General features: G+C 42.6%; 1 protein-coding gene across 1 annotated transcript; it reads right to left on the bottom strand.

Annotated features, from left to right (window-relative positions):
- Positions 1-5342: 5342 nt before the first annotated feature.
- Positions 5343-16203, bottom strand: LOC306936151 (complement C1q-like protein 2). The gene is made up of 4 exons (XM_079519620.1): positions 16133-16203; positions 8106-8189; positions 6039-6167; positions 5343-5681 (listed from the first exon to the last, which is right to left on the bottom strand). The coding sequence occupies exons 1-4, from the start codon at positions 16185-16187 to the stop codon at positions 5392-5394; spliced, it is 558 nt and encodes a 185-aa protein (XP_079375746.1). The 5' UTR covers positions 16188-16203; the 3' UTR covers positions 5343-5391.
- Between the last annotated feature and the right edge of the window lie 2372 nt (positions 16204-18575).

Genomic DNA, 18575 nt, shown 5'->3' with positions numbered 1-18575 from the left:
TTTACTGCCCTTAACATTATTTTACATAATTGATTGATTGTTTGATTATATTAAACAGAAAACAAAAATAATCACATGAAACAAAGTACAATCAAAGTGTACATCTCCATATAAGGACAAATTAACCTATTCGTTGGAAGAGAAGGTTTTCCCCAGGACCAAACCTGCTAAATTTGAATTCCCATTAATCGATCTAAACAAATGCTAACTAGTAGAACAATTTCAGTTTAACGATGAACATCTTGCCATATTCACCAGGTCACCAGAAACGTCCTCCTAGCCAGACTACCACCACCCTTTACATTTTATACCCCCCCATTCACCTGTCATCCAGTCATTAGGCTATAGGGTCCATAGGTCCACCTTCTCTGTCCATCAACCCTTACACAATAACACAAAAATAGGAGGAAAACAGCACATAAAGTTCCCTTTTCCTCACCACACAGAGGGGGTTTTCTTCTCTCTTATCACCTTACTTCTCCTAGCCTGCTTCTCTTATTCTAACCACTTCTCCACCCCCTCATCATGCCCAGCCAATGGCTGGACAGCTAAGCCCACCCCCCTCATGATGCCCAGCCAATGGCTGGACAGCCTCTCCACCCCCTCATCATGCCCAGCCAATGGCTGGACAGCTAAGCCCACCCCCCTCATCATGCACAGCCAATGGCTGGACAGCTAAGCCCATGTCAAAAGGTATGGAGAGATAGCAGGCCGTTATTACCCAACTCTTGACCAACACCATGCATTATTTTGCTGTTTCTGAAACCCCCTTCCAACCTGGCAACCTCACACCCCCAATGAGGAGAGAACTGAACACATATGCCCCATACACACATGTATAACACATGTTCTGTGTTCTGTCTGTGTTTGACCTCAATGCCTTTCCAATGGGAGTCACATGGTTTGACCACACATTTGTGTTTGATGGCTGTGTTCTGCCCATCAAACACACATGTTTGGTCAAACCATGTGACTCCCATTGGAATTGCATTGTGGCGGCCATTAAACAAAGTCAAGACGCATAACATGTGTTCTGAATGTGTGTATGGGGCCTTACAAAACATTTCAAATTGAACAAGATACTTATCATTATAAAAGTAACAGGTCTATAATCTGTTATTCTTCATCAATCATAATCTAAATGATTAAAAGCCATTACCAACTACATGCACATGTAAAATGTTTATCAAAGCAGTTTTATTTAATCAGAACAACTAATCCATTGATTTAAACTCCTGATCTCATCTTGTAAAAACATTTAGCTGGGGACCCCTTTGGAACTCCCTCAAGGACCCCTGGGGGTCCCCGGACCCCACTTTGGGAACCACTGGTCTATTTAAAGCCTTTAGGCATTTAATGCTCAGCTAGTTATTATGGAGCTAAAAACATGACATTGTTTGTGCCAGCGTGGAGGATTACATTTATTTCTTGATCGCCTCTTGTCTTGATTGTTTAAACATGACGTCATGGGCCTTGATAAGCCCAAAGCTGATAACGGGTACTGGATAAGCCCAAAGCTGATAACGGGTACTGGATAAGCCCAAAGCTGATAACGGGTACTGGATAAGCCCAAAGCTGATAACGGGTACTGGATAAGCCCAAAGCTGTTAACGGGTACTGGATAAGCCCAAAGCTGATAACGGGTACTGGATAAGCCCAAAGCTGATAACGGGTACTGGATAAGCCCAAAGCTGATAACGGGTACTGGATAAGCCCAAAGCTGATAACGGGTACTGGATAAGCCCAAAGCTGATAACGGGTACCGGATAAGCCCAAAGCTGATAACGGGTACTGGATAAGCCCAAAGCTGATAACGGGTACTCAATAAACCCAAAGCTGATAACGGGTACTGGATAAGCCCAAAGCTGATAACGGGTACTGGATAAGCCCAAAGCTTATTGATACCGGGTACTCGATAAGCCCAAAGCTTATTGATAACAGGTACTGGATAAGCCCAAAACTGATTGATAACGGGTACTGGATAAGCCCAAAGCTGATTGATAACGGGTACTGGATAAGCCCAAAGCTTATTGATAACGGGTACTCAATAAGCCCAAAGCTTATTGATAACGGGTACTGGATAAGCCCAAAGCTTATTGATAACGGGTACTCAATAAGCCCAAAGCTTATCGATAACAAGTACTGGATAAGCCCAAAGCTTATCGATAACAGGTACTGGATAAGCCCAAAGCTTATTGATAACGGGTACTGGATAAGCCCAAAGCTTATCGATAACAGGTACTGGATAAGCCCAAAGCTTATCGATAACAGGTACTGGATAAGCCCAAAGCTTATTGATAACGGGTACTCAATAAGCCCAAAGCTTATTGATAACGGGTACTGGATAATGTTATCGGATTGTTTCGGGTATCGGTTACCAAGCTCCATCCCTAGGTACGGTAGGGTGCGGTGCGGTACGGTACGGTACGGTATGGTACGGTACGGTGTGGTACAGTACAGTATGGTACAGTACAGTACGGTACAGTACGGTACGGTCGCCCCTAAACCATCTCGCCCCTCGACCGCTCGGTGCCGCGGTCTTCTATTCTTTATTTGTTTTACTGAGAATAAGGTTAGAAATAAGGTTAGGTTTAGACATAGTTTTACTGAGGTTAAGGTTAGGAATAAGGTTAGGTTTAGACATAGTTTTACTGAGGTTAAGGTTAGGAATAAGGTTAGGTTTAGACATAGTTTTACTGAGGTTAAGGTTAGAAATAAGGTTAGGTTTAGACATAGTTTTACTGAGGTTAAGGTTAGGAATAAGGTTAGGTTTAGACATAGTTTTACTGAGGTTAAGGTTAGGAATAAGGTTAGGTTTAGACATAGTTTGAGGGTTAGGAATAAGGTTAGGTTTAGACATAGTTTTACTGGGGTTAAGGTTAGGAATAAGGTTAGGTTTAGACATAGTTTTACTGAGGTTAAGGTTAGGAATAAGGTTAGGTTTAGACATAGTTTTACTGAGGTTAAGGTTAGGAATAAGGTTAGGTTTAGACATAGTTTTAGGGTTAGGAATAAGGTTAGGTTTAGACATAGTTTTACTGGGGTTAAGGTTAGGAATAAGGTTAGGTTTAGACATAGTTTTACTGAGGTTAAGGTTAGGAATAAGGTGTGGGGGGACTCGTTTGGTATTCAATTAAAAAACATTCGCGGGACATCTTACATAGCGGAATTTTACTTCCTTTCTCTCAGTTTCCTGGTAAAACCGCTCTAATGCTCTAATGTTGAAGTGAACTAGCCTGGCTAATAAGCCAGACTAATATCACACAACACTGTCGCGGTATATCAGTCTGGGCTGGCTCTACTTGGATTTCATTTCCCGGGGAACATTTTCTCTTTGACGCAATTGGTCAGAGCTACTGTCAGTCAAAGGTCTCAAGCATTGAACGTCACTGTACCAAAGCCCGCCTATATTGCATACCGTGTCCCGATTGGTCCGACCTGTTCTCTGCTGTAGGAAAGAGGCGTGCTACTGAGCCTCGCCAGACCGTAATCCGCTGGTAGGCAACTTTTTTTTGCCAACGGCTGATTCGGTCTGGTTTATTAACCAGGCTAGAAGTGAACGGCTGGCGATCTGTGAGTTCCTTTTCAACCACTAGATGGCAGTGTTGGAAGTAAAGGAGTTAAAGGGACACTTGACCTTATTTTATTACCATATAACCAGATCTTTATTTTAATGATGTTTGGGAGACAAGAAACACTTTCCTGGGGTTTATTATGTGGGTAATGATTAATAAAATGTGTTTTTAGATATTTTAGTATTTCAAAGTGTCCGTGATGTCATGGACACTGGGCTCACTCCCTTCCTGGACTACATGTTGTCTCAGTAAGACAGCCCCCCCCCACTCCCCCATATCCACAAGGAGGAGCAGTGCACCAAAGCTTTATGGGGATTGTAGTGCAGGAAGGAAGTGAGCTCAGTGTCCATGACATCATGGACATTTTGAAATACTAAAATATCTAAAAACTCATAACTATTACCCACATAGAAACCCCAGGACAGTGTTTCTAGTCTCCCAACTCATAACTGTTACCCACATAATAAACCCCAGGACAGTGTTTCTAGTCTCCCAACTCATAACTGTTACCCACATAGAAACCCTAGGACAGTGTTTCTTGTCTCCCAACTCATAACTGTTACCCACATAGAAACCCCAGGACAGTGTTTCTAGTCTCCCAAACATCATTAAAATAACATCTGGTTACAAAATGGGTGAAGTGTCCCTTTAATGTAATGCTAGCAGGACCAGTGGAGGAAGAAGTACTCACATTTGTACTGGAGTAAAAGTAAAAGTTACAATATTAGACGTTTATACTCTTATCCACAATTACCTATAGTAAGTATAACCACCATGTAGAAATACTCTGCTACAGGATACAGGCCTGTAAAAGTACAACTGTATTGTGATAAAAACATACCTACAGTACTCATTATGCACTATTTCACTTTCTGTCAAAATCTTTCACAAATAGCAGATCTACAAGATCATAGCATGGTGCATTGCAGCACATTGTGAGCTTGTAGATCTGCAGTTTAGGAAGAAACAAAGTAGTAAATTGTGCTTAAACGGTTAATGCATGTTTTGTATTAATATGGAACAGTAAAGTAAAAGTATCTGTACATTGTACTCCAGTATAGAGTATGTGAGTACATGTACTCAGTGAGTCTCCATCAGTGTTACAGAGGATAGAGTATGTGAGTAAATGTACTCAGTGAGTCTCCATCAGTGTTACAGAGGATAGAGTATGTGAGTAAATGTACTCAGTGAGTCTCCATCAGTGTTACAGAGGATAGAGTATGTGAGTAAATGTACTCAGTGAGTATCATCAGTGTTACAGAGGATAGAGTATGTGAGTAAATGTACTCAGTGAGTATCATCAGTGTTACAGAGGATAGAGTATGTGAGTAAATGTACTCAGTGAGTTTCATCAGTGTTACAGAGGATAGAGTATGTGAGTAAATGTACTCAGTGAGTTTCATCAGTGTTACAGAGGATAGAGTATGTGAGTAAATGTACTCAGTGAGTTTCATCAGTGTTACAGAGGATAGAGTATGTGAGTAAATGTACTCAGTGAGTATCATCAGTGTTACAGAGGATAGAGTATGTGAGTAAATGTACTCAGTGAGTATCATCAGTGTTACAGAGGATAGAGTATGTGAGTAAATGTACTCAGTGAGTTTCATCAGTGTTACAGAGGATAGAGTATGTGAGTAAATGTACTCAGTGAGTTTCATCAGTGTTACAGAGGATAGAGTATGTGAGTAAATGTACTCAGTGAGTTTCATCAGTGTTACAGAGGATAGAGTATGTGAGTAAATGTACTCAGTGAGTATCATCAGTGTTACAGAGGATAGAGTATGTGAGTAAATGTACTCAGTGAGTTTCATCAGTGTTACAGAGGATAGAGCAGGAAACCACTGAAGGTGTTGTGGTAGTTTGAGTTATCATAGAGCCTGAAGTCACTACGACCAGGTATCCTCATGTCTACTGTGTCTCCCAGCTCCAGCTCCACCACCACTGCATTAGACATGTATTCTAACCCTAAATGATTATTTTGTCCATAGTTCCAAATGAGTAGCTGATTATTTTTATACATGTAGATACCCATATACTGTGATGATCCCAGGGTAGCTGCAGTGAAGGTGAAGAAATAAACACCTCTGGATGCAGCGTGAAAAAAGCCTGCAACACACACAGGGGTCATGTTGGGGTCATGTTGGGGTCATGTTGGGGTCATGTTCACGCACGCACGCACGCACGCACGCACGCACGCAGGCAGGGGTCATGTTGGGTTCATGTTCACACGCACACACGCACGCACGCACGCACGCACGCATGCACGCAGGGGTCATGTTGGGGTGATGTTGGGGTCATGCTCACACGCACACACACACACACACACACACACACACACACACACACACACACACACACACACACACACACACACACACACACACACACACACACACACACACACACATACCTTAATCACTTAATGTAAATCTCATTAACATAATGAAGTTAATCACCACCTACCTGTAGATTGATTGTAGGCGTTGCCGATGTTACTGAAGACTCCCTGATAAACCAGAGTGGTTGTAGAACTATATGGTCCAATATATCCAGCACCCAAATAATGAGCAGAGAAGGCCACCTTTGGTTGGTCTGTCAACACAAGAGAAGAGATTATCACGTTATTCATATGATTATAAAACCTTTATTAGATTATTAATTACATGAGAGAGAGAGAGGAGAGAGAGGAGAGAGAGAGAGAGAGAGAGGAGAGAGAGGAGAGAGAGGAGAGAGAGAGAGAGAGAGAGAGAAGGAGAGAGGAGAGAGAGGAGAGAGAGATAGAGAGAGAGAGAGAGAGAGAGAGAGAGCTAAAAGAGAGAGAGAGAGAGGGGGGGGGGGGGCAGCTCATTCTATGATCTTGTAGATTTGATATTTGTGAAAGATTTTGACGGAAAGTGAAATAGTGCATAATGAGTACTGTGGGTATGTTTTCATGACAATACTGTTGTACTTTTACAGGCCTGTATCCTGTAACAGAGTATTGTGTACTTTTACAGGCCTGTATCCTGTAACAGAGTATTGTGTACTTTTACAGGCCTGTATCCTGTAACAGAGTATTGTGTACTTTTACAGGCCTGTATCCTGTAACAGAGTATTGTGTACTTTTACAGGCCTGTATCCTGTAACAGAGTATTGTGTACTTTTACAGGCCTGTATCCTGTAACAGAGTATTGTGAGTGAGTTTCTTCATCTTGTTTAAATACATACAAACTTCTAAAGTAAACAAACATTCGGGTGGTTCATGTTGTGCGTAACGAGACGCGGCTATCCAAAGAAATAGGCGAGCATGGGACCTTCAGCGCGTTTGAGAAGAGGGTGCGCTGTGAGTGGCCAGTCTGGGGTCATCCCTATGTTCCCCAGGTTCTATGTTCCCCAGGTTCTATGTTCACCCCCGCAAAAAAGGTTCTATGTTCCCCGCTTACCCAAAAAAGGTTATATGTTCCCCAGGTTCTATGTTCCCCAGGTTCTATGTTCACCCCCGCAAAAAAGGTTCTATGTTCCCCGCTTACCCAAAAAATGTTCTATGTTCCCCAGGTTCTATGTTCCCCAGGTTCTATGTTCCCCAGGTTCTATGTTCACCCCCGCAAAAAAGGTTCTATGTTCCCCGCTTACCCAAAAAAGGTTATATGTTCCCCAGGTTCTATGTTCCCCACTCACTCAGCCCCCCCAAAAAGGTTCTATGTTCCCCAGGTTCTATGTTCCCCACTCACCCAGCCCCCCAAAAAGGTTCTATGTTCCCCGCTCACCCAGCCCCCCCAAAAAAGGTTATATGTTCCCCGCTCAACCAAAAAGAGGTTCTATGTTCCCCACATAACTAAGAAAATGTTCTATAAAAGGTTCTATGTTCCCCACTCAACCATGGAGGCTATGTGGACGGGAGCGTACCTATGTTCCCCAGGTTCTATGTTCCCCAGGTTCTATGTTCACCAGGTTCTATGTTCCCCAGGTTTTATGTTCCCCACTTACCCCTGCAAAAAAGGTTCCATGTTCCCCACTTACCCAAAAAAGGTTCTATGTTCCCAGGGTTCTATGTTCCCCACTCAACTAAAAAAGGTTCTATGTTCCCCATTTAGCTATAAAGGTTATATGTTCCTCATTTTCCTCTAACAAAAGGTTCTATGTTCCCCACTCACCAAAAATACAGGAAATATTAATTTTGAATTTCAAATTATTAATATCATCTCTAAACACACATAACGGAACATAATGGGGAGAAATTACTATCAGAAACCTGCCCTTTGGGCGACGCACGCACGCACGCACGCACGCACGCGGGCGGGCGGGCGGGCAGGCAGGCAGGCAGGCACACACACACACACACACACACCCGCCTACTTTTGGGGACCGGGGCCGGAACACACACACACACACACACACACACACACACACACACACACACACACACACATCCCTACTTTTGGGGACCGGGGCCGGCACACACACACACACATGACTACTTTTGGGGAGTCATACTTTTTTGCACCACTCAGTTCACACTGGTGTGATTTTTCTAAATGTGAAGGTAAGTACCTGCATTCTCTCTGGCCAGTTGCTCCACTCGACTCACACTTTGATTCAGCCTCATTTCTACACTGGACAGCTGAGCAAGGTTGGCTGAAATCACAACAATATTAACATTAAATCACTCATTAATTAATGCAGTTTGATTAAAACACCATGTAGTGCTTATATAGTTAAATAATGTTTCTGAATTCTATTAATCAAATGTGGTTGAGGGAGAGATTTCTGTTGACCCTGAATTTATCCTGAAGATCATGTATTCTAATACAATCCGCCTGTGAAGAAAGGTCTTTATTTTTTATGGTATTTTAATTTCATAGTTAAACTATTTATTTTACACTAAAGGGTCATTTTGACCCAGCCAGTATGGTTAGGTGTTAAAACACTTCTGGGGTAGTTTATCTACTCTGGCTTCGGTGTTTCACCCCAGACATTTAAAACACTTCTGGGGTAGTTTATCTACTCTGGCTTCGGTGTTTCACCCCAGACATTTAAAACACTTCTGGGGTAGTGTATCTACTCTGGCTTCGGTGTTTCACCCCAGACATTTAAAACCCTTCTGGGGTAGTTTATCTACTCTGGCTTCGGTGTTTCACCCCAGACATTTAAAAATCTTCTGGGGTAGTTTATCTACTCTGGCTTCGGTGTTTCACCCCAGACATTTAAAACACTTCTGGGGTAGTTTATCTACTCTGGCTTCGGTGTTTCACCCCAGACATTTCAAACACTTCTGGGGTAGTGTATCTACTCTGGCTTCGGTGTTTCACCCCAGACATTTAAAACACTTCTGGGGTAGTTTATCTACTCTGGCTTCGGTGTTTCACCCCAGACATTTAAAAAACTTCTGGGGTAGTTTATCTACTCTGGCTTCGGTGTTTCACCCCAGACATTTAACCGTCTGCCTGCCGCCATTCATTAATCCCTCGATTGCGTATTGCCAAGGTTTTATCGCGCGTAACACTTACTTTGAAGATCCAAATATCCGTAATCGCATTGTTCCTGTGAAAAGCTGCTGTGTGTGGTATCATGACCGGTTGTTGTTGTCTCGCTCGGCGGTGGAAAAAGCTGACCGCGAGTATCACAGCGCCTGCTACAGGCCGTTGAAAACGCTTGTCTGGGACAAAGCGTCCTCTGCAATGTCGCTTCTGTGAGATAAAGCCGTCTGAAACCAGAGCCGGCAATGTAAGTGGATGCGCGCGCATTTTCAAAATGGCCGCGCCCATTGTGTCAGAAGCATAACAAAGCTAACTGACGGTAGATTTCGATACGATCGTATTAAAACATGCATTAATTAATACATCGCTGTTAAAACGGCTTTTCCGTTTGTGGCAGGCCACAAGATTCTACGTTTTAAAATTCCTATGTTCCCGGCAGGCCTCGTGTTAAAACACTTCTGGGGTAGTTTATCTACTCTGGCTTCGGTGTTTCACCCCAGACATTTCAAACACTTCTGGGGTAGTTTATCTACTCTGGCTTCGGTGTTTCACCCCAGACATTTAAAACCCTTCTGGGGTAGTTTATCTACTCTGGCTTCGGTGTTTCACCCCAGACATTTAAAACCCTTCTGGGGTAGTTTATCTACTCTGGCTTCGGTGTTTCACCCCAGACATTTAAAACCCTTCTGGGGTAGTTTATCTACTCTGGCTTCGGTGTTTCACCCCAGACATTTAAAACACTTCTGGGGTAGTTTATCTACTCTGGCTTCTGTGTTTCACCCCAGACATTTAAAACACTTCTGGGGTAGTTTATCTACTCTGGCTTCGGTGTTCACCCCAGACATTTAAAACACTTCTGGGGTAGTTTATCTACTCTGGCTTCGGTGTTCACCCCAGACATTTAAAACACTTCTGGGGTAGTTTATCTACTCTGGCTTCGGTGTTTCACCCCAGACATTTAAAACACTTCTGGGGTAGTTTATCTACTCTGGCTTCGGTGTTTCACCCCAGACATTTAAAACACTTCTGGGGTAGTTTATCTACTCTGGCTTCGGTGTTCACCCCAGACATTTAAAACACTTCTGGGGTAGTTTATCTACTCTGGCTTCGGTGTTTCACCCCAGACATTTAAAACACTTCTGGGGTAGTTTATCTACTCTGGCTTCGGTGTTTCACCCCAGACATTTAAAACACTTCTGGGGTAGTTTATCTACTCTGGCTTCGGTGTTCACCCCAGACATTTAAAACACTTCTGGGGTAGTTTATCTACTCTGGCTTCGGTGTTTCACCCCAGACATTTAAAACACTTCTGGGGTAGTTTATCTACTCTGGCTTCGGTGTTCACCCCAGACATTTAAAACACTTCTGGGGTAGTTTATCTACTCTGGCTTCGGTGTTTCACCCCAGACATTTAAAACACTTCTGGGGTAGTTTATCTACTCTGGCTTCGGTGTTTCACCCCAGACATTTAAAACACTTCTGGGGTAGTTTATCTACTCTGGCTTCGGTGTTTCACCCCAGACATTTAAAACACTTCTGGGGTAGTTTATCTACTCTGGCTTCGGTGTTTCACCCCAGATATTTAAAACACTTCTGGGGTAGTTTATCTACTCTGGCTTCGGTGTTTCACCCCAGACATTTAAAACACTTCTGGGGTAGTTTATCTACTCTGGCTTCGGTGTTTCACCCCAGACATTTAAAACACTTCTGGGGTAGTTTATCTACTCTGGCTTCGGTGTTCACCCCAGACATTTAAAACACTTCTGGGGTAGTTTATCTACTCTGGCTTCGGTGTTTCACCCCAGACATTTAAAACACTTCTGGGGTAGTTTATCTACTCTGACTTCGGTGTTTCACCCCAGACATTTAAAACACTTCTGGGGTAGTTTATCTACTCTGGCTTCGGTGTTTCACCCCAGACATTTAAAACACTTCTGGGGTAGTTTATCTACTCTGGCTTCGGTGTTTCACCCCAGACATTTAAAACACTTCTGGGGTAGTTTATCTACTCTGGCTTCGGTGTTTCACCCCAGACATTTAAAACACTTCTGGGGTAGTTTATCTACTCTGGCTTCTGTGTTTCACCCCAGACATTTAAAACACTTCTGGGGTAGTTTATCTACTCTGGCTTCGGTGTTTCACCCCAGACATTTAAAACACTTCTGGGGTAGTTTATCTACTCTGGCTTCGGTGTTTCTCCCCAGACATTTAAAACACTTCTGGGGTAGTTTATCTACTCTGGCTTCGGTGTTTCACCCCAGACATTTAAAACACTTCTGGGGTAGTTTATCTACTCTGGCTTCGGTGTTTCACCCCAGACATTTAAAACACTTCTGGGGTAGTTTATCTACTCTGGCTTCGGTGTTTCACCCCAGACATTTAAAACACTTCTGGGGTAGTTTATCTACTCTGACTTCGGTGTTTCACCCCAGACATTTAAAACACTTCTGGGGTAGTTTATCTACTCTGGCTTCGGTGTTTCACCCCAGACATTTAAAACACTTCTGGGGTAGTTTATCTACTCTGGCTTCGGTGTTTCACCCCAGACATTTAAAACACTTCTGGGGTAGTTTATCTACTCTGGCTTCTGTGTTTCACCCCAGACATTTAAAACACTTCTGGGGTAGTTTATCTACTCTGGCTTCGGTGTTTCACCCCAGACATTTAAAACACTTCTGGGGTAGTTTATCTACTCTGGCTTCGGTGTTTCTCCCCAGACATTTAAAACACTTCTGGGGTAGTTTATCTACTCTGGCTTCGGTGTTTCACCCCAGACATTTAAAACACTTCTGGGGTAGTTTATCTACTCTGGCTTCGGTGTTTCACCCCAGACATTTAAAACACTTCTGGGGTAGTTTATCTACTCTGGCTTCGGTGTTTCACCCCAGACATTTAAAACACTTCTGGGGTAGTTTATCTACTCTGGCTTCGGTGTTTCACCCCAGACATTTAAAACACTTCTGGGGTAGTTTATCTACTCTGACTTCGGTGTTTCACCCCAGACATTTAAAACACTTCTGGGGTAGTTTATCTACTCTGGCTTCGGTGTTTCACCCCAGACATTTAAAACACTTCTGGGGTAGTTTATCTACTCTGGCTTCGGTGTTTCACCCCAGACATTTAAAACACTTCTGGGGTAGTTTATCTACTCTGGCTTCTGTGTTTCACCCCAGACATTTAAAACACTTCTGGGGTAGTTTATCTACTCTGGCTTCGGTGTTTCACCCCAGACATTTAAAACACTTCTGGGGTAGTTTATCTACTCTGGCTTCGGTGTTTCTCCCCAGACATTTAAAACACTTCTGGGGTAGTTTATCTACTCTGGCTTCGGTGTTTCACCCCAGACATTTAAAACACTTCTGGGGTAGTTTATCTACTCTGGCTTCGGTGTTTCACCCCAGACATTTAAAACACTTCTGGGGTAGTTTATCTACTCTGGCTTCGGTGTTTCACCCCAGACATTTAAAACACTTCTGGGGTAGTTTATCTACTCTGACTTCGGTGTTTCACCCCAGACATTTAAAACACTTCTGGGGTAGTTTATCTACTCTGGCTTCGGTGTTTCACCCCAGACATTTAAAACACTTCTGGGGTAGTTTATCTACTCTGGCTTCGGTGTTTCACCCCAGACATTTAAAACACTTCTGGGGTAGTTTATCTACTCTGGCTTCGGTGTTTCACCCCAGACATTTAAAACACTTCTGGGGTAGTTTATCTACTCTGGCTTCTGTGTTTCACCCCAGACATTTAAAACACTTCTGGGGTAGTTTATCTACTCTGGCTTCGGTGTTTCACCCCAGACATTTAAAACACTTCTGGGGTAGTTTATCTACTCTGGCTTCGGTGTTTCTCCCCAGACATTTAAAACACTTCTGGGGTAGTTTATCTACTCTGGCTTCGGTGTTTCACCCCAGACATTTAAAACACTTCTGGGGTAGTTTATCTACTCTGGCTTCGGTGTTTCACCCCAGACATTTAAAACACTTCTGGGGTAGTTTATCTACTCTGGCTTCGGTGTTTCACCCTAGACATTTTATGTTGCAAATTCATGTCTTACGACATCCTATGTGAACCTATTGTGACTTGAAAATCCATTTTAACCATGTTAGACTAATTGAAAACACACGTCTGCTTCTGGTGACTGATATTGTACTTTTAACCCTGTAAGACCCGGATGTATTTGTACTTGCATTTTTTTTTTTAAACCTTTCAGATGGTCTTGTAGGAGTACTTTGGAGAGGAAAATATAATGTTTTTATTTTTTTAATCTTTTGGTACATTTTATGCAAATGTTGCCATATAGCAACGTTGGGTCCATCACATAGCAACATTTCCTATAGGCCCTTTTTATGGATAACATGGCGAATGTGTAATTACTTCACTAAAACAACTTAAGGATTCATTTATATGGTTTATTATTTGGCCTCAATTATGAATAATATTTGGCCTCAGAACAGTATACATTATGAATAATAACACCAATAAGCCATATTTTTTAATCAATTTTATTAAAAGAACAAAATAAAAATCAGTACAATATATGTAGTAAAGAAACATAATAACCTAAACCATTTTCAGTGGTCACACAATACTGTCTGGCCAACTCACTGATTTGCATTGATAAAAGGATGCTCTGGTCCTTCTCGACTCTGTATTCAAAGGCCCCCCTCCCCTTCTTCTTCAAGCTTTTGTCATCTTCGAGGGTGAGGTTTGGTAGGCGGACCTGTGTGATTGAATGAAAGAATGAATGGTTTTATTAGTAAGTTGTACAGAAGCACACATACAGAAGCAATATGAAAAGGATAACCAAAAGCATATAACTTGTTATCATTGTGGTCATTACCTGTCTTGCTGTCCCCGTGTAGTGAATGCCGCGACCATGGAGCCTCTCTACCAGTGGAGCAGATGTGAAGTAGTTGTCCGCGTATATCTTGTAGTTCTGCCCGTTGGGCAGTGTCGAAGCAAGCTTCATGACGACATCCCCCGACAAGCCAAGTTCAGATTTGGCTCGTACGCCATCGATGCTCCCTTGGTAAACGTCAAAGTCACAGATGACGCCACTGATCTCTGTTCTGACCCACACTTTGAAGCCCCAGGGGTGTGGCTTGCCTCTCATGTACTGCTTGATGGAACTGAATCTTCCCTTGAATGGAATCATCATCTCATCCACAGAGTTGTGCTCTTCTGGAACCACCTGTAGGCACTTCTCTCTGAACAAATCCAGCCATGGTCGGAGTTTCCAGAGTTTGTCCTTCTTGTCCTTCTCTGGCATGGTCAAGTTGTCAACCAGATGTAACGAGGTCAACAAAGACTGAAATCGGTTGCGTGGCATCACATCAGCTACAGCCGCGTTTCGTGTGTCTGCTTCCCAGTACATCCGGCATCCATTCATTTGAGAAATGCCCATTCTCAGATACATCCCCAACATTTGCTCAATTTCTTTTGGACTTGTGTTGACTGATGTTCCTTTTGTTTGAAGGCTGTAAATGTTTGTGTTCGTTGTGAGAGAGTCAATCATGTCTTTGGACACAAACTGGCGGAAGTACTGCAGTGGTGTTTGGAGAGAACTCAAATCTTCAGAGGTCAGAGGTGGGCCAGAAAAGTCTGTATTAGGGCTGATGAAGTCCTTCTTCAGCCACTGATATCTTGAATCACGGCGCTGAGCGGGTTTGGTCAGTTGGGGCGGCTGAATGTCTGCTGGGCGGTCAGTGGGTTCACTGGGTGGTTGGTTTTCTTTGGACCCCACGCCACAGTCCTCTTCATCTGACTCTTCATCAGTCTCATTGATGTCTATGTCAACATCACTCTCTCCGTTCATCACCATATCCAGAACATCCCTTGCTGTGAAGCGAGGCCCTTTCTTTAGTTGTGGCATTCTGAAAGGCATTCTGAAATGAAATAAAGACATACCGTTAGTACATTTAGTAGTGCTAAGTTCTTACACATCACTGCTCACTGCAGGACAACATTTCACAAGTCATACAATACTGTCTGGCCAACCTATTGTGTGATGATGATTGCCCCCAAGTACCCACCACCCCTCGAATGAATAATGAACAACCCCCACAACCCCCCAACAATTACCACATTGGTCCCACTGTCCTTCTAGTATTGAAAGAAAATTAAACATACTGAGAAATAACAAGGGAATATATTGGTTAAACTATAGTTGAATATTTATTGTTTAGGGGGAGAGAGAAAGTTTGGGTGGACATTTTCTGAGGCTTACAGCTCAAAGCAAACAATTCAGTTTTTGTGAACAAAGGAACCAGCTGAGGACTCCTAACATAAAATTGTATGGTTCTGACTGTTGGTATGGTTACAAATATCATTGGAAATTAGAAATTAAAGTAAAAATGCACATATAGCCTACTCTCTCTCTCTCACTGTTTCTCTCTCTCTGATTAAACTGATTAAATCTATTGTGAAAACTATATATAAGGCTGAACAGTAGCAGGTGAACATTAGGCCTATACCCTTGTATTTTTTGCCACCAAGATAGGCCAACGTTGACCAAAAGCAACAAGTATGAATCATGCTCTAATTTAAATGTGGGACATATATTTCACAATAATAACATATGTATGTATGTTCTAGACATTGTAATGTTCACCAAAACAAATATTACAGGCATATTACTTACGTTTTTGTGAGGAATATCTTCCAGAGAAAAAAGTGATGTTGTTCCAGCAGAGATTTTTCAAGTTGTGATGATTCCTGGCTCTGTGGGGGGTATTTATATGCAAATATCCTGGCCAATGGCATTGTAAGACTAAACAATAGGACCCACTGAGGATTTAGAGGTGGCAAAATAACAGAAAAACAAATTATTTAAACTCCTTTCTTTATAAAATATAATTGTTGCTAAAAAGCATCGCTGGGTCTTACAGGGTTGTATGAGTGGGCTGTGAATTTACACACACACACACACACACACACACACACACACACACACACACACACACACACACACACACACACACTCATGCATGCACATACACAGTTACACACACACACACTACACACACTCATGCATGCACATACACTCACATAGTATTTATTATAGTACGTCAAATGTTTGCTAAATATGAAGTTAATTACCTTCATTCTTTTTCGCCAGTTGCTCCAGTCGACTCTCACTTAGATTAGCCCTCATTTCTACGCCGGACAGCTGAGCTGAAATCATCACAATATTAACATTAAATCTCTCATTCATTAATGCAGTTTGATTAAAACACCACTAGTGATTATAGTACAGTCATGAAATGACTTTATTTCTAACGTTTACTTTCCCGGTGATTTCAGTCACAGATAGTTTTCAATATTTCTTAACATTGAATGAAGAATACAAAAATGAAGAAAAACCATTGAATGTAAATAATCGGAGAAGTTATTGTCTCCACCAGGCCGAAGGCATGGGGAGAGAGTATGTTTTGCACTCCGTGTGTGTGTGTGTGTGTGTGTGTGTGTGTGTGTGTGTGTGTGTGTGTGTGTGTGTGTGTGTGTGTGTGTGTGTGTGTGTGTGTGTCCGTCCGTCCGTCCGTCCGTCCGTCCTTCCGTCCGTCCGTTACCAGCTAATCTCCGGCACCGTTAATGTGATGTTTTAAACCTCAGCGTTTGAATTCTATGAATCCAATATGGTTGAAGGACAGATTTATTTTGACCCTGAATTTATCCTGGAGATCATGTACTGATTTTAATTCAATCTGCCTTTTTAATACAGTTTAATGTTTTATGGCAGTGGTTTTCAACCAGGGGTCCTTGAGGGGTTCCAGGTGGTCCCCTGGCCGCAGCTAAATGATGCAGAGGTAGTAACCAAATGGACCCTTATTAGATCTTTAACTCTTGAGAGCGTAACATGAAACCAAATGGACCCTTACGGGTCCATTTGGTTTCATTGTACGCTCTCAAGAGTTACACTAAGTTGTTAAACATCTTTGTTACTTAATTTAAGCTAAATGTCATCAAATGGTCCGTGGCTCAAATGCTGAATAAATAATGGGCCTTGATATGAAAATAGTTGAAAAGCTGAGCAAGGTTGGCTGAAATAATCACAATATCAACATTAAATCTATCATTAATTAATGCAGTTTGATTAAAACACCACTAGTGATTATAGTCCCCAGAGGGGGTGCCCAGAGGGGGTGCCCCCCAGAGGGGGGCACCAGACGGGGTGCCCAGAGGGGGTCCCCAGAGGGGGGTGCCCAGAGGGGGGTGCCTAGAGGGGGTCCCTAGAGGGGGGTGCCCAGAGGGGGGTGCCTAGAGGGGGGTGCCTAGAGGGGGGTGCCCAGAGGGGGTCCCCAGAGGGGTTGCCTAGAGGGGGTCCCCAGAGGGGGTCCCTATGTAATATTAATGCTAGGGTTGTTCCGATCACGTTTTTTAGCTCCCGATCCGATTCCGATCATTTGAAAATTATGTGATCGGCCTCGATCCGGTCGGGACAACCCTAGTTATAATAGCGCACGTATAACTAGTTATAAACTAGCTTAACTATTTATAAACTAGTTAAGTTAGTTAAAAACTAGTTAAAAACTAGTTCAAAACTAGTTATAATAATGCATGGTGTCTGGTCAATATTCATTAGAACAATGTGAAGTTATAAACCTGCATTCTGTCGATTCACTTCTTCACTTGCAGCCAGCCGGGCTGAAAACAGAACAAACAGAACATTAACATTCAGTCAATCATAAATACTAAATAGTTTCATTTAAATGTACCTGCCGAAATACTCCATTAAGATACCTATGTAGCTGTCTAAATACTTTGATTGATTGATTGATTGATTGATTGATTGATTGATTGATTATTAACAGATCGGAGAATTACAGTACATTTCAAGCACAACTCAAAACTGTTAACTGTGGACGACACCATAAAGTATTACACTTGTTTACAATAGGGCCCACCATGTTCAATTCATCACATCAATAAAAGACATACAAATATACTCTATATAGCCAAAAACAGGAAATCATCATAGAGGAGGTAAAAAGGGGAACAAAACATATACAGTGAGGGGAAAAGGGGGGGGTGGTGGATGGGGGATTCAGATTTTACGGGGGCCAGTTTCGAATTGCAGCCGTCCGTAGGTGGCCTTTGAGAGCGGTTTTGAAGGAGTCAAGGGATTCGCATGTCTTAATGACTGTTGGTAGGGCGTTGCACATGTTGGTGGCATAGGAGTGAGAATAATTTAGTCCCTTGTTTGTGCCGAATCTGGGTTGCACATGGTTTGTTGAGCTCCCTCTGGTGTTGTGGGTGTGGACTTCGTTGACATTAAGGAAGTATTTAGACAGGTACATGGGTATCTTGGTGCTGTATCAAATCTTGTGGACCAGATCCATTACAAGATGCTGTACTCTGTCGTCAACCCTAAGCCATTACAGTCTGTCAAAATGGCCATGGGTGAGGTGGGTTTGAGGAGTGAGGCCAAGTAGTAACCTGACCAGTTTGTTTTGGGAAGTCTGGAGCCTTGTTTTAAGGGCCTTAGAGGTGCTGTGGTACCAGGAGGTGCATGCATAGTCGTAGAAACCTTGTACTAGGGCTC

This window comes from Electrona antarctica, assembly GCF_951216825.1.
Source record: "Electrona antarctica genome assembly, chromosome: 2".
In the NCBI taxonomy this organism is placed as follows: domain Eukaryota; kingdom Metazoa; phylum Chordata; class Actinopteri; order Myctophiformes; family Myctophidae; genus Electrona; species Electrona antarctica.
This window is presented reverse-complemented; position numbering and strand designations above follow the sequence as displayed.

Excerpts from the sequence above, each read along its gene's own strand:
- LOC306936151 (XM_079519620.1), bottom strand. The coding sequence starts at position 16,187 with ATGAGGGCTAATCTAAGTGAGAGTCGACTGGAGCAACTGGCGAAAAAG. Across the intron at positions 8,190-16,132 it reads ACTGGCGAAAAAGAATGAAG|CCAACCTTGCTCAGCTGTCC; the intron begins GTAATTAACTTC and ends TTGTGATTTCAG. Across the intron at positions 5,682-6,038 it reads CGCCTACAATCAATCTACAG|GCTTTTTTCACGCTGCATCC; the intron begins GTAGGTGGTGAT and ends TGTGTGTTGCAG.